This window comes from Heterocephalus glaber, unplaced genomic scaffold (genome assembly GCF_053883595.1).
Source record: "Heterocephalus glaber isolate CG9 unplaced genomic scaffold, H.glaber_assembly_v1.0 deba00001733, whole genome shotgun sequence".
NCBI classification, from domain to species: domain Eukaryota; kingdom Metazoa; phylum Chordata; class Mammalia; order Rodentia; family Bathyergidae; genus Heterocephalus; species Heterocephalus glaber.
The window spans coordinates 9,140,241-9,159,332 of NW_028258444.1; the positions used below are offsets into that span (position 1 = coordinate 9,140,241).

The 19,092-nt window shown below is 65.1% G+C and overlaps 1 protein-coding gene across 1 annotated transcript in view; it reads left to right on the plus strand.

Moving 5' to 3' along the window:
• The window catches only part of LOC147821484 (uncharacterized), a 32,576-nt gene extending 14,470 nt beyond the window's left edge, over window positions 1-18,106 (plus strand). The window contains exons 19-39 of the mRNA XM_087199958.1: window positions 1,535-1,636; window positions 1,872-1,937; window positions 2,610-2,696; window positions 2,951-3,025; window positions 4,781-4,882; window positions 5,122-5,187; window positions 5,860-5,946; window positions 6,201-6,275; window positions 8,031-8,132; window positions 8,368-8,433; window positions 9,106-9,192; window positions 9,447-9,521; window positions 11,277-11,378; window positions 11,610-11,675; window positions 12,348-12,434; window positions 12,689-12,763; window positions 14,519-14,818; window positions 14,860-14,925; window positions 15,607-15,693; window positions 15,948-16,022; window positions 17,778-18,106. Of these exons, the coding sequence (XP_087056084.1) occupies window positions 1,535-1,636; window positions 1,872-1,937; window positions 2,610-2,696; window positions 2,951-3,025; window positions 4,781-4,882; window positions 5,122-5,187; window positions 5,860-5,946; window positions 6,201-6,275; window positions 8,031-8,132; window positions 8,368-8,433; window positions 9,106-9,192; window positions 9,447-9,521; window positions 11,277-11,378; window positions 11,610-11,675; window positions 12,348-12,434; window positions 12,689-12,763; window positions 14,519-14,818; window positions 14,860-14,925; window positions 15,607-15,693; window positions 15,948-16,022; window positions 17,778-18,106 (2,177 nt within the window). The remainder of the gene's footprint in view (window positions 1-1,534; window positions 1,637-1,871; window positions 1,938-2,609; window positions 2,697-2,950; window positions 3,026-4,780; window positions 4,883-5,121; window positions 5,188-5,859; window positions 5,947-6,200; window positions 6,276-8,030; window positions 8,133-8,367; window positions 8,434-9,105; window positions 9,193-9,446; window positions 9,522-11,276; window positions 11,379-11,609; window positions 11,676-12,347; window positions 12,435-12,688; window positions 12,764-14,518; window positions 14,819-14,859; window positions 14,926-15,606; window positions 15,694-15,947; window positions 16,023-17,777) is intronic.
• The last annotated feature ends 986 nt before the right edge of the window (window positions 18,107-19,092 follow it).

Consider the following 19,092-nt stretch of genomic DNA (forward strand, 5'->3'; position numbering starts at 1 on the left):
GGCGGCCACCCTTGGGATCCCTGGCTTTGCTTGTGGCCCACGAGGAGTCCGGGACTCCACTCCCGAACTCTGAGCCACGTGAGGCTGGCGTGGGAAGTGTAGGAGATCCTGACTCCCGGGCTTGGAAGCTGAAGCTGGGAGTCCCCCAGGAGTCCCTGACCGGGGCTTCTGCGGGGACCCCCACAGGATGGGACTGGACGTACCCTTGACTCCAGGGGCCTCGAGAGCCCGGGAGAGGGCCGTTTCCTGCTCTTGTCTCTGCGGCTGCAAAGGCATTGCTGGAGCTCACAGGGAGAGGCATGGACACATGCATTAGGCGGAGCTACAGAGTGAGGAGGAAAGGGCAGGGACTCTAGGGAGAGGAGCTGAAAAGAAGGGAGGAACCAAGCGCCTGGAAGGCTTTGGCCTGGCCAGGGAAAAAGGAAAGGGAAGGGAAGGCAGGCAAGCAGGCAGGAGGGCAGGCAGGCAGGAAGGGGATAAGGAAGAGGACAAGCGAGCGAGCCAGCCAAGGAGGAAGGAAGGACAGAAGAAAGGAAGGAAGGAAGGAAGAAAAGGCAGGAAGGAAGGAGACAGGCAGGCAGGCAGGCAGGCAAGCCAGTCTCTTGTAGCGACCGGTGCTGCCGTGCACCGGTGTCCAGTTGCTGGCTTCCTCAGAGCCACGTGGGCGTTCTGGCCCAGGATGCAGTCCTGAGAGCTGAATGCGGCCCCCACGTGGTCAGTGTTTCTCCCCGGAGCCCTGTGGGTTTGATGGAGGCTCTGCAGGTGTGTCATGTGAGCGGAGGAATTGGGCAGTCAGTAGACAGGCCCGGGTGGCCCTGGGCAGTCTGAAGTCCTGGGGTGTCTTGGTGAGGCCAGTGTCCAGATGTGGAGAGCGTAGGTAGGTGAGGCCAAGGGGCTGTGGGGAGACCGACCGGGAGGGCCGAGCCTCGCTCACGTGTGTGCAGAAAGTCAAAGGGCTCGGGCATCCCACGGGACATTGCTCGTAGGTTGCAGCCAAAGAAGAGGGGAGAGGAAGCGGTGAGCGCAGCGCCCCGTTGCAGGCAGGCCTGTGCAGCTCTGTGTGCGTCTGGCCGCCGAGCAGGCCCTTGAGGCCGGGCACAGGTGTGGATGTGAGGGGCCCCATTGGTGGCCGGGCTTCAGAAGGCCTGGGGCTGGAGGACTTGGAAAGCCACTGCCAAGAGCATGGGGCCACGGCCGACACGTTTTGCGCAGGAGACCATGTCCGGGGTGTGCAGTGCTAGCCCGTGTCTGATCAGGCTCCACTGGCGACCCCAAGCCGGGGCACGCGTAGTGAGCAGGAGAGCAGCACGGGCCCGCAGCAGCCGGGCGCAGGATGTGGGGGGAGCCCAGGGCATTGAGGGAGGCCAGGACGGGGGCTGGAGCATGAGGGAAGCGGACAGGGCCCAGGAAGCTTGCGGGCTCGGGCCCCAAGGGAGGCGGTGTGCAAAGGAGGGCGCACTTTGGGATGGGCTCTGCCGGGGCCTCCCTGCAGGCGTGCTGGGACATGTGGCGTGACCGCTCCTGTGTTTGTCAGGTACAACAGGACAGGAGGTGGGCACCACTTCGGGGCCAGGCGGGGAGAACACCTCTGGAAGACCATCCACTGGGGCGCCCAGCTCGGGACCACCGGCGACAGGCAAGGCAGCGCCTCCCCTGGGGCCCGGGGCGGGCGCTGGGGGTCCAAGGCCAGCTGTGCCAGAGGGGGCACCCCACGGTGTGGACAACACCCCAGGCAGGGGGAGGCACGGGCGGAGCGCTGCTTGGGACAGGAGGGAAGGGGGCCATGTCCACGCGGGGATGTTTTCTGCCTCCCCGTCCGTCCGTCCGTCCGTCCGTCTTGTCCATCGAGGTCCCACGGTTCTTCCCGTTAGGAACGAGCGGCCGGCCGGTTACAGGCCCCACTCCGGCACCCGCTGACAACACGTCTGAAGCAACAGGTACTGGCCAAGCCCCAGCAGGAGGAGATCCAGGCCGGACACCCTGGCGGAGCCCGGGGGAGGCCTGGTGCTGGGACCTTTGTCGGAGATGGGCTCTCGTGGGGAAGGGGCCCATTTCCTCCAGTGCTGGAGCGAGGGAGGTCCCGTGACCTGGAGAGGGCCAAGGGAGCCGGGGGACACGGTAGCGGAGCAGCCGTGGAGGGAGAAGGGGCAGTTCGGGGCCGCAGGGGCCCGAGGGCGGTCTCCAGGCAGCCAGAGCTGTCGGCCTGAGAGAAGGAGGCAGCACGGTCACAGAGAGACAGCCATCCGCAGAGGCTTCTGGAAGCGGGCCTGTTAGGAAGCGGGGAGGCCGTAGGAGCTGGATCCCCAGACGAGCCCCATGCAGATAGCGCAGGTCACCCGCGGGGCGGGTCCCCCTGGACCGCCTGTGGCGCCCGTGCTCCCTGTTGTGCACGGCCAGCCCCGCTGAGAGTCGGGGCGGGCTCGGGCTCAGCTGAACGTCTGTGGGCTCCACGCGGTAGAAGCCCTTGGGCGAGCGGGCCATCTTTTGGCCGCTGAAGCTCCAGTGCCTGGGGAAGGTCGGAGAGCGGGCAGATGGAGTGTCCCAGCCCTAGGAGGCTCACTCCTGGGCTGTGCAGGGCGTGACACTCTTTCCTCCCCCTCCCCCCTCAGGGTCACCCGGCGTATCCCCTGGAAGCAGCCCAGGAACTAGAGTGGGCAGCACCACGCTAGTGAGCCCCAGCGGCTCCTCGCGTCCTGGTGAGTTGCGGGAGGCTGCACTGTTCCCTCGGCCCCCCTTGCCATGCACGGCCATTCTGCGGCCCTCGGGGCCTGGGGCCTGGGCCCCGGGCCCTGCCGACCTGCCTGGCCCGGGAGCCCGAGACCCAGGCCTGCGGAGAGCAGGCAGCAGGGATTGGGTGTGTCCTGTCTCCTGCTGTCCCTGGGGAGTATTCCTGGTGAAGCAGGACCGGGCCCCACGCTGAGCCCGGGCGCCAACCTGCTCTTGCCTCCAGGGACCACGCGAGAATCTGTGTCTTCGGGATCCCCGGTGGCACCCCGTGCCACGACTTCTGCTAGCAGCCCGGCAGGTGAGCACGAGGGAGGGCCACATCGCTGGGGCGTGCAGAGCCCCAGTGGAGGGTGTCAGCCAGGCAGGGGGGCCCTGGGTCAGCCTCCCGCTGGGAAATGAACGATAAAGGAGAGGGCGCCAGTGCGACCAAGGAGATGCCAGGCACCCGGGCAGCCTGACCCCTGGCTGGCACCCTAGCGGGGTGCTCCCAAAGTCTGGATTGGATGGCAGTTCTGGCATCGGCGGCCACCCTTGGGATCCCTGGCTTTGCTTGTGGCCCACGAGGAGTCCGGGACTCCACTCCCGAACTCTGAGCCACGTGAGGCTGGCGTGGGAAGTGTAGGAGATCCTGACTCCCGGGCTTGGAAGCTGAAGCTGGGAGTCCCCCAGGAGTCCCTGACCGGGGCTTCTGCGGGGACCCCCACAGGATGGGACTGGACGTACCCTTGACTCCAGGGGCCTCGAGAGCCCGGGAGAGGGCCGTTTCCTGCTCTTGTCTCTGCGGCTGCAAAGGCATTGCTGGAGCTCACAGGGAGAGGCATGGACACATGCATTAGGCGGAGCTACAGAGTGAGGAGGAAAGGGCAGGGACTCTAGGGAGAGGAGCTGAAAAGAAGGGAGGAACCAAGCGCCTGGAAGGCTTTGGCCTGGCCAGGGAAAAAGGAAAGGGAAGGGAAGGCAGGCAAGCAGGCAGGAGGGCAGGCAGGCAGGAAGGGGATAAGGAAGAGGACAAGCGAGCGAGCCAGCCAAGGAGGAAGGAAGGACAGAAGAAAGGAAGGAAGGAAGGAAGAAAAGCAGGAAGGAAGGAGACAGGCAGGCAGGCAGGCAGGCAAGCCAGTCTCTTGTAGCGACCGGTGCTGCCGTGCACCGGTGTCCAGTTGCTGGCTTCCTCAGAGCCACGTGGGCGTTCTGGCCCAGGATGCAGTCCTGAGAGCTGAATGCGGCCCCCACGTGGTCAGTGTTTCTCCCCGGAGCCCTGTGGGTTTGATGGAGGCTCTGCAGGTGTGTCATGTGAGCGGAGGAATTGGGCAGTCAGTAGACAGGCCCGGGTGGCCCTGGGCAGTCTGAAGTCCTGGGGTGTCTTGGTGAGGCCAGTGTCCAGATGTGGAGAGCGTAGGTAGGTGAGGCCAAGGGGCTGTGGGGAGACCGACCGGGAGGGCCGAGCCTCGCTCACGTGTGTGCAGAAAGTCAAAGGGCTCGGGCATCCCACGGGACATTGCTCGTAGGTTGCAGCCAAAGAAGAGGGGAGAGGAAGCGGTGAGCGCAGCGCCCCGTTGCAGGCAGGCCTGTGCAGCTCTGTGTGCGTCTGGCCGCCGAGCAGGCCCTTGAGGCCGGGCACAGGTGTGGATGTGAGGGGCCCCATTGGTGGCCGGGCTTCAGAAGGCCTGGGGCTGGAGGACTTGGAAAGCCACTGCCAAGAGCATGGGGCCACGGCCGACACGTTTTGCGCAGGAGACCATGTCCGGGGTGTGCAGTGCTAGCCCGTGTCTGATCAGGCTCCACTGGCGACCCCAAGCCGGGGCACGCGTAGTGAGCAGGAGAGCAGCACGGGCCCGCAGCAGCCGGGCGCAGGATGTGGGGGGAGCCCAGGGCATTGAGGGAGGCCAGGACGGGGGCTGGAGCATGAGGGAAGCGGACAGGGCCCAGGAAGCTTGCGGGCTCGGGCCCCAAGGGAGGCGGTGTGCAAAGGAGGGCGCACTTTGGGATGGGCTCTGCCGGGGCCTCCCTGCAGGCGTGCTGGGACATGTGGCGTGACCGCTCCTGTGTTTGTCAGGTACAACAGGACAGGAGGTGGGCACCACTTCGGGGCCAGGCGGGGAGAACACCTCTGGAAGACCATCCACTGGGGCGCCCAGCTCGGGACCACCGGCGACAGGCAAGGCAGCGCCTCCCCTGGGGCCCGGGGCGGGCGCTGGGGGTCCAAGGCCAGCTGTGCCAGAGGGGGCACCCCACGGTGTGGACAACACCCCAGGCAGGGGGAGGCACGGGCGGAGCGCTGCTTGGGACAGGAGGGAAGGGGGCCATGTCCACGCGGGGATGTTTTCTGCCTCCCCGTCCGTCCGTCTGTCCGTCCGTCCGTCTTGTCCATCGAGGTCCCACGGTTCTTCCCGTTAGGAACGAGCGGCCGGCCGGTTACAGGCCCCACTCCGGCACCCGCTGACAACACGTCTGAAGCAACAGGTACTGGCCAAGCCCCAGCAGGAGGAGATCCAGGCCGGACACCCTGGCGGAGCCCGGGGGAGGCCTGGTGCTGGGACCTTTGTCGGAGATGGGCTCTCGTGGGGAAGGGGCCCATTTCCTCCAGTGCTGGAGCGAGGGAGGTCCCGTGACCTGGAGAGGGCCAAGGGAGCCGGGGGACACGGTAGCGGAGCAGCCGTGGAGGGAGAAGGGGCAGTTCGGGGCCGCAGGGGCCCGAGGGCGGTCTCCAGGCAGCCAGAGCTGTCGGCCTGAGAGAAGGAGGCAGCACGGTCACAGAGAGACAGCCATCCGCAGAGGCTTCTGGAAGCGGGCCTGTTAGGAAGCGGGGAGGCCGTAGGAGCTGGATCCCCAGACGAGCCCCATGCAGATAGCGCAGGTCACCCGCGGGGCGGGTCCCCCTGGACCGCCTGTGGCGCCCGTGCTCCCTGTTGTGCACGGCCAGCCCCGCTGAGAGTCGGGGCGGGCTCGGGCTCAGCTGAACGTCTGTGGGCTCCACGCGGTAGAAGCCCTTGGGCGAGCGGGCCATCTTTTGGCCGCTGAAGCTCCAGTGCCTGGGGAAGGTCGGAGAGCGGGCAGATGGAGTGTCCCAGCCCTAGGAGGCTCACTCCTGGGCTGTGCAGGGCGTGACACTCTTTCCTCCCCCTCCCCCCTCAGGGTCACCCGGCGTATCCCCTGGAAGCAGCCCAGGAACTAGAGTGGGCAGCACCACGCTAGTGAGCCCCAGCGGCTCCTCGCGTCCTGGTGAGTTGCGGGAGGCTGCACTGTTCCCTCGGCCCCCCTTGCCATGCACGGCCATTCTGCGGCCCTCGGGGCCTGGGGCCTGGGCCCCGGGCCCTGCCGACCTGCCTGGCCCGGGAGCCCGAGACCCAGGCCTGCGGAGAGCAGGCAGCAGGGATTGGGTGTGTCCTGTCTCCTGCTGTCCCTGGGGAGTATTCCTGGTGAAGCAGGACCGGGCCCCACGCTGAGCCCGGGCGCCAACCTGCTCTTGCCTCCAGGGACCACGCGAGAATCTGTGTCTTCGGGATCCCCGGTGGCACCCCGTGCCACGACTTCTGCTAGCAGCCCGGCAGGTGAGCACGAGGGAGGGCCACATCGCTGGGGCGTGCAGAGCCCCAGTGGAGGGTGTCAGCCAGGCAGGGGGGCCCTGGGTCAGCCTCCCGCTGGGAAATGAACGATAAAGGAGAGGGCGCCAGTGCGACCAAGGAGATGCCAGGCACCCGGGCAGCCTGACCCCTGGCTGGCACCCTAGCGGGGTGCTCCCAAAGTCTGGATTGGATGGCAGTTCTGGCATCGGCGGCCACCCTTGGGATCCCTGGCTTTGCTTGTGGCCCACGAGGAGTCCGGGACTCCACTCCCGAACTCTGAGCCACGTGAGGCTGGCGTGGGAAGTGTAGGAGATCCTGACTCCCGGGCTTGGAAGCTGAAGCTGGGAGTCCCCCAGGAGTCCCTGACCGGGGCTTCTGCGGGGACCCCCACAGGATGGGACTGGACGTACCCTTGACTCCAGGGGCCTCGAGAGCCCGGGAGAGGGCCGTTTCCTGCTCTTGTCTCTGCGGCTGCAAAGGCATTGCTGGAGCTCACAGGGAGAGGCATGGACACATGCATTAGGCGGAGCTACAGAGTGAGGAGGAAAGGGCAGGGACTCTAGGGAGAGGAGCTGAAAAGAAGGGAGGAACCAAGCGCCTGGAAGGCTTTGGCCTGGCCAGGGAAAAAGGAAAGGGAAGGGAAGGCAGGCAAGCAGGCAGGAGGGCAGGCAGGCAGGAAGGGGATAAGGAAGAGGACAAGCGAGCGAGCCAGCCAAGGAGGAAGGAAGGACAGAAGAAAGGAAGGAAGGAAGGAAGAAAAGCAGGAAGGAAGGAGACAGGCAGGCAGGCAGGCAGGCAAGCCAGTCTCTTGTAGCGACCGGTGCTGCCGTGCACCGGTGTCCAGTTGCTGGCTTCCTCAGAGCCACGTGGGCGTTCTGGCCCAGGATGCAGTCCTGAGAGCTGAATGCGGCCCCCACGTGGTCAGTGTTTCTCCCCGGAGCCCTGTGGGTTTGATGGAGGCTCTGCAGGTGTGTCATGTGAGCGGAGGAATTGGGCAGTCAGTAGACAGGCCCGGGTGGCCCTGGGCAGTCTGAAGTCCTGGGGTGTCTTGGTGAGGCCAGTGTCCAGATGTGGAGAGCGTAGGTAGGTGAGGCCAAGGGGCTGTGGGGAGACCGACCGGGAGGGCCGAGCCTCGCTCACGTGTGTGCAGAAAGTCAAAGGGCTCGGGCATCCCACGGGACATTGCTCGTAGGTTGCAGCCAAAGAAGAGGGGAGAGGAAGCGGTGAGCGCAGCGCCCCGTTGCAGGCAGGCCTGTGCAGCTCTGTGTGCGTCTGGCCGCCGAGCAGGCCCTTGAGGCCGGGCACAGGTGTGGATGTGAGGGGCCCCATTGGTGGCCGGGCTTCAGAAGGCCTGGGGCTGGAGGACTTGGAAAGCCACTGCCAAGAGCATGGGGCCACGGCCGACACGTTTTGCGCAGGAGACCATGTCCGGGGTGTGCAGTGCTAGCCCGTGTCTGATCAGGCTCCACTGGCGACCCCAAGCCGGGGCACGCGTAGTGAGCAGGAGAGCAGCACGGGCCCGCAGCAGCCGGGCGCAGGATGTGGGGGGAGCCCAGGGCATTGAGGGAGGCCAGGACGGGGGCTGGAGCATGAGGGAAGCGGACAGGGCCCAGGAAGCTTGCGGGCTCGGGCCCCAAGGGAGGCGGTGTGCAAAGGAGGGCGCACTTTGGGATGGGCTCTGCCGGGGCCTCCCTGCAGGCGTGCTGGGACATGTGGCGTGACCGCTCCTGTGTTTGTCAGGTACAACAGGACAGGAGGTGGGCACCACTTCGGGGCCAGGCGGGGAGAACACCTCTGGAAGACCATCCACTGGGGCGCCCAGCTCGGGACCACCGGCGACAGGCAAGGCAGCGCCTCCCCTGGGGCCCGGGGCGGGCGCTGGGGGTCCAAGGCCAGCTGTGCCAGAGGGGGCACCCCACGGTGTGGACAACACCCCAGGCAGGGGGAGGCACGGGCGGAGCGCTGCTTGGGACAGGAGGGAAGGGGGCCATGTCCACGCGGGGATGTTTTCTGCCTCCCCGTCCGTCCGTCCGTCCGTCCGTCTTGTCCATCGAGGTCCCACGGTTCTTCCCGTTAGGAACGAGCGGCCGGCCGGTTACAGGCCCCACTCCGGCACCCGCTGACAACACGTCTGAAGCAACAGGTACTGGCCAAGCCCCAGCAGGAGGAGATCCAGGCCGGACACCCTGGCGGAGCCCGGGGGAGGCCTGGTGCTGGGACCTTTGTCGGAGATGGGCTCTCGTGGGGAAGGGGCCCATTTCCTCCAGTGCTGGAGCGAGGGAGGTCCCGTGACCTGGAGAGGGCCAAGGGAGCCGGGGGACACGGTAGCGGAGCAGCCGTGGAGGGAGAAGGGGCAGTTCGGGGCCGCAGGGGCCCGAGGGCGGTCTCCAGGCAGCCAGAGCTGTCGGCCTGAGAGAAGGAGGCAGCACGGTCACAGAGAGACAGCCATCCGCAGAGGCTTCTGGAAGCGGGCCTGTTAGGAAGCGGGGAGGCCGTAGGAGCTGGATCCCCAGACGAGCCCCATGCAGATAGCGCAGGTCACCCGCGGGGCGGGTCCCCCTGGACCGCCTGTGGCGCCCGTGCTCCCTGTTGTGCACGGCCAGCCCCGCTGAGAGTCGGGGCGGGCTCGGGCTCAGCTGAACGTCTGTGGGCTCCACGCGGTAGAAGCCCTTGGGCGAGCGGGCCATCTTTTGGCCGCTGAAGCTCCAGTGCCTGGGGAAGGTCGGAGAGCGGGCAGATGGAGTGTCCCAGCCCTAGGAGGCTCACTCCTGGGCTGTGCAGGGCGTGACACTCTTTCCTCCCCCTCCCCCCTCAGGGTCACCCGGCGTATCCCCTGGAAGCAGCCCAGGAACTAGAGTGGGCAGCACCACGCTAGTGAGCCCCAGCGGCTCCTCGCGTCCTGGTGAGTTGCGGGAGGCTGCACTGTTCCCTCGGCCCCCCTTGCCATGCACGGCCATTCTGCGGCCCTCGGGGCCTGGGGCCTGGGCCCCGGGCCCTGCCGACCTGCCTGGCCCGGGAGCCCGAGACCCAGGCCTGCGGAGAGCAGGCAGCAGGGATTGGGTGTGTCCTGTCTCCTGCTGTCCCTGGGGAGTATTCCTGGTGAAGCAGGACCGGGCCCCACGCTGAGCCCGGGCGCCAACCTGCTCTTGCCTCCAGGGACCACGCGAGAATCTGTGTCTTCGGGATCCCCGGTGGCACCCCGTGCCACGACTTCTGCTAGCAGCCCGGCAGGTGAGCACGAGGGAGGGCCACATCGCTGGGGCGTGCAGAGCCCCAGTGGAGGGTGTCAGCCAGGCAGGGGGGCCCTGGGTCAGCCTCCCGCTGGGAAATGAACGATAAAGGAGAGGGCGCCAGTGCGACCAAGGAGATGCCAGGCACCCGGGCAGCCTGACCCCTGGCTGGCACCCTAGCGGGGTGCTCCCAAAGTCTGGATTGGATGGCAGTTCTGGCATCGGCGGCCACCCTTGGGATCCCTGGCTTTGCTTGTGGCCCACGAGGAGTCCGGGACTCCACTCCCGAACTCTGAGCCACGTGAGGCTGGCGTGGGAAGTGTAGGAGATCCTGACTCCCGGGCTTGGAAGCTGAAGCTGGGAGTCCCCCAGGAGTCCCTGACCGGGGCTTCTGCGGGGACCCCCACAGGATGGGACTGGACGTACCCTTGACTCCAGGGGCCTCGAGAGCCCGGGAGAGGGCCGTTTCCTGCTCTTGTCTCTGCGGCTGCAAAGGCATTGCTGGAGCTCACAGGGAGAGGCATGGACACATGCATTAGGCGGAGCTACAGAGTGAGGAGGAAAGGGCAGGGACTCTAGGGAGAGGAGCTGAAAAGAAGGGAGGAACCAAGCGCCTGGAAGGCTTTGGCCTGGCCAGGGAAAAAGGAAAGGGAAGGGAAGGCAGGCAAGCAGGCAGGAGGGCAGGCAGGCAGGAAGGGGATAAGGAAGAGGACAAGCGAGCGAGCCAGCCAAGGAGGAAGGAAGGACAGAAGAAAGGAAGGAAGGAAGGAAGAAAAGCAGGAAGGAAGGAGACAGGCAGGCAGGCAGGCAGGCAAGCCAGTCTCTTGTAGCGACCGGTGCTGCCGTGCACCGGTGTCCAGTTGCTGGCTTCCTCAGAGCCACGTGGGCGTTCTGGCCCAGGATGCAGTCCTGAGAGCTGAATGCGGCCCCCACGTGGTCAGTGTTTCTCCCCGGAGCCCTGTGGGTTTGATGGAGGCTCTGCAGGTGTGTCATGTGAGCGGAGGAATTGGGCAGTCAGTAGACAGGCCCGGGTGGCCCTGGGCAGTCTGAAGTCCTGGGGTGTCTTGGTGAGGCCAGTGTCCAGATGTGGAGAGCGTAGGTAGGTGAGGCCAAGGGGCTGTGGGGAGACCGACCGGGAGGGCCGAGCCTCGCTCACGTGTGTGCAGAAAGTCAAAGGGCTCGGGCATCCCACGGGACATTGCTCGTAGGTTGCAGCCAAAGAAGAGGGGAGAGGAAGCGGTGAGCGCAGCGCCCCGTTGCAGGCAGGCCTGTGCAGCTCTGTGTGCGTCTGGCCGCCGAGCAGGCCCTTGAGGCCGGGCACAGGTGTGGATGTGAGGGGCCCCATTGGTGGCCGGGCTTCAGAAGGCCTGGGGCTGGAGGACTTGGAAAGCCACTGCCAAGAGCATGGGGCCACGGCCGACACGTTTTGCGCAGGAGACCATGTCCGGGGTGTGCAGTGCTAGCCCGTGTCTGATCAGGCTCCACTGGCGACCCCAAGCCGGGGCACGCGTAGTGAGCAGGAGAGCAGCACGGGCCCGCAGCAGCCGGGCGCAGGATGTGGGGGGAGCCCAGGGCATTGAGGGAGGCCAGGACGGGGGCTGGAGCATGAGGGAAGCGGACAGGGCCCAGGAAGCTTGCGGGCTCGGGCCCCAAGGGAGGCGGTGTGCAAAGGAGGGCGCACTTTGGGATGGGCTCTGCCGGGGCCTCCCTGCAGGCGTGCTGGGACATGTGGCGTGACCGCTCCTGTGTTTGTCAGGTACAACAGGACAGGAGGTGGGCACCACTTCGGGGCCAGGCGGGGAGAACACCTCTGGAAGACCATCCACTGGGGCGCCCAGCTCGGGACCACCGGCGACAGGCAAGGCAGCGCCTCCCCTGGGGCCCGGGGCGGGCGCTGGGGGTCCAAGGCCAGCTGTGCCAGAGGGGGCACCCCACGGTGTGGACAACACCCCAGGCAGGGGGAGGCACGGGCGGAGCGCTGCTTGGGACAGGAGGGAAGGGGGCCATGTCCACGCGGGGATGTTTTCTGCCTCCCCGTCCGTCCGTCCGTCTGTCTTGTCCATCGAGGTCCCACGGTTCTTCCCGTTAGGAACGAGCGGCCGGCCGGTTACAGGCCCCACTCCGGCACCCGCTGACAACACGTCTGAAGCAACAGGTACTGGCCAAGCCCCAGCAGGAGGAGATCCAGGCCGGACACCCTGGCGGAGCCCGGGGGAGGCCTGGTGCTGGGACCTTTGTCGGAGATGGGCTCTCGTGGGGAAGGGGCCCATTTCCTCCAGTGCTGGAGCGAGGGAGGTCCCGTGACCTGGAGAGGGCCAAGGGAGCCGGGGGACACGGTAGCGGAGCAGCCGTGGAGGGAGAAGGGGCAGTTCGGGGCCGCAGGGGTCCGAGGGCGGTCTCCAGGCAGCCAGAGCTGTCGGCCTGAGAGAAGGAGGCAGCACGGTCACAGAGAGACAGCCATCCGCAGGGGCTTCTGGAAGCGGGCCTGTTAGGAAGCGGGGAGGCCGTAGGAGCTGGATCCCCAGACGAGCCCCATGCAGATAGCGCAGGTCACCCGCGGGGCGGGTCCCCCTGGACCGCCTGTGGCGCCCGTGCTCCCTGTTGTGCACGGCCAGCCCCGCTGAGAGTCGGGGCGGGCTCGGGCTCAGCTGAACGTCTGTGGGCTCCACGCGGTAGAAGCCCTTGGGCGAGCGGGCCATCTTTTGGCCGCTGAAGCTCCAGTGCCTGGGGAAGGTCGGAGAGCGGGCAGATGGAGTGTCCCAGCCCTAGGAGGCTCACTCCTGGGCTGTGCAGGGCGTGACACTCTTTCCTCCCCCTCCCCCCTCAGGGTCACCCGGCGTATCCCCTGGAAGCAGCCCAGGAACTAGAGTGGGCAGCACCACGCTAGTGAGCCCCAGCGGCTCCTCGCGTCCTGGTGAGTTGCGGGAGGCTGCACTGTTCCCTCGGCCCCCCTTGCCATGCACGGCCATTCTGCGGCCCTCGGGGCCTGGGGCCTGGGCCCCGGGCCCTGCCGACCTGCCTGGCCCGGGAGCCCGAGACCCAGGCCTGCGGAGAGCAGGCAGCAGGGATTGGGTGTGTCCTGTCTCCTGCTGTCCCTGGGGAGTATTCCTGGTGAAGCAGGACCGGGCCCCACGCTGAGCCCGGGCGCCAACCTGCTCTTGCCTCCAGGGACCACGCGAGAATCTGTGTCTTCGGGATCCCCGGTGGCACCCCGTGCCACGACTTCTGCTAGCAGCCCGGCAGGTGAGCCCGAGGGAGGGCCACATCGCTGGGGCGTGCAGAGCCCCAGTGGAGGGTGTCAGCCAGGCAGGGGGGCCCTGGGTCAGCCTCCCGCTGGGAAATGAACGATAAAGGAGAGGGCGCCAGTGCGACCAAGGAGATGCCAGGCACCCGGGCAGCCTGACCCCTGGCTGGCACCCTAGCGGGGTGCTCCCAAAGTCTGGATTGGATGGCAGTTCTGGCATCGGCGGCCACCCTTGGGATCCCTGGCTTTGCTTGTGGCCCACGAGGAGTCCGGGACTCCACTCCCGAACTCTGAGCCACGTGAGGCTGGCGTGGGAAGTGTAGGAGATCCTGACTCCCGGGCTTGGAAGCTGAAGCTGGGAGTCCCCCAGGAGTCCCTGACCGGGGCTTCTGCGGGGACCCCCACAGGATGGGACTGGACGTACCCTTGACTCCAGGGGCCTCGAGAGCCCGGGAGAGGGCCGTTTCCTGCTCTTGTCTCTGCGGCTGCAAAGGCATTGCTGGAGCTCACAGGGAGAGGCATGGACACATGCATTAGGCGGAGCTACAGAGTGAGGAGGAAAGGGCAGGGACTCTAGGGAGAGGAGCTGAAAAGAAGGGAGGAACCAAGCGCCTGGAAGGCTTTGGCCTGGCCAGGGAAAAAGGAAAGGGAAGGGAAGGCAGGCAAGCAGGCAGGAGGGCAGGCAGGCAGGAAGGGGATAAGGAAGAGGACAAGCGAGCGAGCCAGCCAAGGAGGAAGGAAGGACAGAAGAAAGGAAGGAAGGAAGGAAGAAAAGCAGGAAGGAAGGAGACAGGCAGGCAGGCAGGCAGGCAAGCCAGTCTCTTGTAGCGACCGGTGCTGCCGTGCACCGGTGTCCAGTTGCTGGCTTCCTCAGAGCCACGTGGGCGTTCTGGCCCAGGATGCAGTCCTGAGAGCTGAATGCGGCCCCCACGTGGTCAGTGTTTCTCCCCGGAGCCCTGTGGGTTTGATGGAGGCTCTGCAGGTGTGTCATGTGAGCGGAGGAATTGGGCAGTCAGTAGACAGGCCCGGGTGGCCCTGGGCAGTCTGAAGTCCTGGGGTGTCTTGGTGAGGCCAGTGTCCAGATGTGGAGAGCGTAGGTAGGTGAGGCCAAGGGGCTGTGGGGAGACCGACCGGGAGGGCCGAGCCTCGCTCACGTGTGTGCAGAAAGTCAAAGGGCTCGGGCATCCCACGGGACATTGCTCGTAGGTTGCAGCCAAAGAAGAGGGGAGAGGAAGCGGTGAGCGCAGCGCCCCGTTGCAGGCAGGCCTGTGCAGCTCTGTGTGCGTCTGGCCGCCGAGCAGGCCCTTGAGGCCGGGCACAGGTGTGGATGTGAGGGGCCCCATTGGTGGCCGGGCTTCAGAAGGCCTGGGGCTGGAGGACTTGGAAAGCCACTGCCAAGAGCATGGGGCCACGGCCGACACGTTTTGCGCAGGAGACCATGTCCGGGGTGTGCAGTGCTAGCCCGTGTCTGATGAGGCTCCACTGGCGACCCCAAGCCGGGACACGCGTAGTGAGCAGGAGAGCAGCACGGGCCCGCAGCAGCCGGGCGCAGGATGTGGGGGGAGCCCAGGGCATTGAGGGAGGCCAGGACGGGGGCTGGAGCATGAGGGAAGCGGACAGGGCCCAGGAAGCTTGCGGGCTCGGGCCCCAAGGGAGGCGGTGTGCAAAGGAGGGCGCACTTTGGGATGGGCTCTGCCGGGGCCTCCCTGCAGGCGTGCTGGGACATGTGGCGTGACCGCTCCTGTGTTTGTCAGGTACAACAGGACAGGAGGTGGGCACCACTTCGGGGCCAGGCGGGGAGAACACCTCTGGAAGACCATCCACTGGGGCGCCCAGCTCGGGACCACCGGCGACAGGCAAGGCAGCGCCTCCCCTGGGGCCCGGGGCGGGCGCTGGGGGTCCAAGGCCAGCTGTGCCAGAGGGGGCACCCCACGGTGTGGACAACACCCCAGGCAGGGGGAGGCACGGGCGGAGCGCTGCTTGGGACAGGAGGGAAGGGGGCCATGTCCACGCGGGGATGTTTTCTGCCTCCCCGTCCGTCCGTCTGTCCGACCGTCCGTCTTGTCCATCGAGGTCCCACGGTTCTTCCCGTTAGGAACGAGCGGCCGGCCGGTTACAGGCCCCACTCCGGCACCTGCTGACAACACGTCTGAAGCAACAGGTACTGGCCAAGCCCCAGCAGGAGGAGATCCAGGCCGGACACCCTGGCGGAGCCCGGGGGAGGCCTGGTGCTGAGACCTTTGTCGGAGATGGGCTCTCGTGGGGAAGGGGCCCATTTCCTCCAGTGCTGGAGCGAGGGAGGTCCCGTGACCTGGAGAGGGCCAAGGGAGCCGGGGGACACGGTAGCGGAGCAGCCGTGGAGGGAGAAGGGGCAGTTCGGGGCCGCAGGGGCTGCAGGGGCCCGAGGGCGGTCTCCAGGCTGCCAGAGCTGTCGGCCTGAGAGAAGGAGGCAGCACGGTCACAGAGAGACAGCCATCCGCAGAGGCTTCTGGAAGCGGGCCTGTTAGGAAGCGGGGAGGCCGTAGGAGCTGGATCCCCAGACGAGCCCCATGCAGATAGCGCAGGTCACCCGCGGGGCGGGTCCCCCTGGACCGCCTGTGGCGCCCGTGCTCCCTGTTGTGCACGGCCAGCCCCGCTGAGAGTCGGGGCGGGCTCGGGCTCAGCTGAACGTCTGTGGGCTCCACGCGGTAGAAGCCCTTGGGCGAGCGGGCCATCTTTTGGCCGCTGAAGCTCCAGTGCCTGGGGAAGGTCGGAGAGCGGGCAGATGGAGTGTCCCAGCCCTAGGAGGCTCACTCCTGGGCTGTGCAGGGCGTGACACTCTTTCCTCCCCCTCCCCCCTCAGGGTCACCCGGCGTATCCCCTGGAAGCAGCCCAGGAACTAGAGTGGGCAGCACCACGCTAGTGAGCCCCAGCGGCTCCTCGCGTCCTGGTGAGTTGCGGGAGGCTGCACTGTTCCCTCGGCCCCCCTTGCCATGCACGGCCATTCTGCGGCCCTCGGGGCCTGGGGCCTGGGCCCCGGGCCCTGCCGACCTGCCTGGCCCGGGAGCCCGAGACCCAGGCCTGCGGAGAGCAGGCAGCAGGGATTGGGTGTGTCCTGTCTCCTGCTGTCCCTGGGGAGTATTCCTGGTGAAGCAGGACCGGGCCCCACGCTGAGCCCGGGCGCCAACCTGCTCTTGCCTCCAGGGACCACGCGAGAATCTGTGTCTTCGGGATCCCCGGTGGCACCCCGTGCCACGACTTCTGCTAGCAGCCCGGCAGGTGAGCACGAGGGAGGGCCACATCGCTGGGGCGTGCAGAGCCCCAGTGGAGGGTGTCAGCCAGGCAGGGGGGCCCTGGGTCAGCCTCCCGCTGGGAAATGAACGATAAAGGAGAGGGCGCCAGTGCGACCAAGGAGATGCCAGGCACCCGGGCAGCCTGACCCCTGGCTGGCACCCTAGCGGGGTGCTCCCAAAGTCTGGATTGGATGGCAGTTCTGGCATCGGCGGCCACCCTTGGGATCCCTGGCTTTGCTTGTGGCCCACGAGGAGTCCGGGACTCCACTCCCGAACTCTGAGCCACGTGAGGCTGGCGTGGGAAGTGTAGGAGATCCTGACTCCCGGGCTTGGAAGCTGAAGCTGGGAGTCCCCCAGGAGTCCCTGACCGGGGCTTCTGCGGGGACCCCCACAGGATGGGACTGGACGTACCCTTGACTCCAGGGGCCTCGAGAGCCCGGGAGAGGGCCGTTTCCTGCTCTTGTCTCTGCGGCTGCAAAGGCATTGCTGGAGCTCACAGGGAGAGGCATGGACACATGCATTAGGCGGAGCTACAGAGTGAGGAGGAAAGGGCAGGGACTCTAGGGAGAGGAGCTGAAAAGAAGGGAGGAACCAAGCGCCTGGAAGGCTTTGGCCTGGCCAGGGAAAAAGGAAAGGGAAGGGAAGGCAGGCAAGCAGGCAGGAGGGCAGGCAGGCAGGAAGGGGATAAGGAAGAGGACAAGCGAGCGAGCCAGCCAAGGAGGAAGGAAGGACAGAAGAAAGGAAGGAAGGAAGGAAGAAAAGCAGGAAGGAAGGAGACAGGCAGGCAGGCAGGCAGGCAAGCCAGTCTCTTGTAGCGACCGGTGCTGCCGTGCACCGGTGTCCAGTTGCTGGCTTCCTCAGAGCCACGTGGGCGTTCTGGCCCAGGATGCAGTCCTGAGAGCTGAATGCGGCCCCCACGTGGTCAGTGTTTCTCCCCGGAGCCCTGTGGGTTTGATGGAGGCTCTGCAGGTGTGTCATGTGAGCGGAGGAATTGGGCAGTCAGTAGACAGGCCCGGGTGGCCCTGGGCAGTCTGAAGTCCTGGGGTGTCTTGGTGAGGCCAGTGTCCAGATGTGGAGAGCGTAGGTAGGTGAGGCCAAGGGGCTGTGGGGAGACCGACCGGGAGGGCCGAGCCTCGCTCACGTGTGTGCAGAAAGTCAAAGGGCTCGGGCATCCCACGGGACATTGCTCGTAGGTTGCAGCCAAAGAAGAGGGGAGAGGAAGCGGTGAGCGCAGCGCCCCGTTGCAGGCAGGCCTGTGCAGCTCTGTGTGCGTCTGGCCGCCGAGCAGGCCCTTGAGGCCGGGCACAGGTGTGGATGTGAGGGGCCCCATTGGTGGCCGGGCTTCAGAAGGCCTGGGGCTGGAGGACTTGGAAAGCCACTGCCAAGAGCATGGGGCCACGGCCGACACGTTTTGCGCAGGAGACCATGTCCGGGGTGTGCAGTGCTAGCCCGTGTCTGATGAGGCTCCACTGGCGACCCCAAGCCGGGACACGCGTAGTGAGCAGGAGAGCAGCACGGGCCCGCAGCAGCCGGGCGCAGGATGTGGGGGGAGCCCAGGGCATTGAGGGAGGCCAGGACGGGGGCTGGAGCATGAGGGAAGCGGACAGGGCCCAGGAAGCTTGCGGGCTCGGGCCCCAAGGGAGGCGGTGTGCAAAGGAGGGCGCACTTTGGGATGGGCTCTGCCGGGGCCTCCCTGCAGGCGTGCTGGGACATGTGGCGTGACCGCTCCTGTGTTTGTCAGGTACAACAGGACAGGAGGTGGGCACCACTTCGGGGCCAGGCGGGGAGAACACCTCTGGAAGACCATCCACTGGGGCGCCCAGCTCGGGACCACCGGCGACAGGCAAGGCAGCGCCTCCCCTGGGGCCCGGGGCGGGCGCTGGGGGTCCAAGGCCAGCTGTGCCAGAGGGGGCACCCCACGGTGTGGACAACACCCCAGGCAGGGGGAGGCACGGGCGGAGCGCTGCTTGGGACAGGAGGGAAGGGGGCCATGTCCACGCGGGGATGTTTTCTGCCTCCCCGTCCGTCCGTCTCTCTTGTCCATTGAGGTTCCTCAGTTCTTCCCCTTAGGAAAACTAGAAATGACATCCAGGTGATACATACCTATAATCCCAGAAGTGTGAAGGCTGGACAGGAGGATCAGACACAATTTAAGATCAGGTTTGGCTATCTAGTGAATTTGAGGCCAGGTTGGACAACATAGTAAGACTCTGTTTCAAAAAACCACAAATAAACACCAAAAACATAAAACAAAAAGAAAAAATACAGGGAGAGAGAAAGAGAGGGAAAAGGAGTGGAAGGGAAGAAGATATTTGTGCCCTCCTTTCCTCTATGATGAGTATGGTGATTAGAAGGATGGAATTTGAAATACATAGTTAACTTCACACATGGGAAAAAATGCAAATTAAACTACATTTCTCATTTTTCAGATTGGCCGAAATCCAAGAGTTTGACAACAGCCCTACTGACAGGGCTGGAAAGAAACAGGTGGCTCTGTACATTGCAGGTGGCTCTGTACAGTGCAGGTGGCAGCTGAAAATGTTCCAACCCCATGGAAGGCAGCTTGGCAAAAATCTAACAGAAGCATAAATGCATTTGCCCTTTGGCCCAGAAATCCCATCTTTTGGGCACTATAGTGAAGTTACACAACCTACAGAATGACATATGTACAAGCTATTCATACTAGGATTGTTTTCAATAGACAAAGATTAGGAACATTTCACACCTTCATAGAAAAAAACATATGGAATAAAACATGTTATAAAGTTTCAGGAAGCCATATTAGTGAATGAAGAAAATCTTTATGTAATTATCTATTTCCAGAATTCACTAAGGAGAAAAAGCAAGCAACAGAAAAAGCATGCATACAATTCACAGCCTTAAGAAAAATTGGGGTTGCTATCTAAATGTTTTGTAAAGATGTACATTATATATATAAGGTATGATAAAAATAGTGAATGCTCAAATTAAAACAATTATTACAGTAAAAACATATTGCCATTAGTCCCCCTCAAAATACTCCTCCTAGCTTTGATAACTCTTGTCCCATTAGTTTT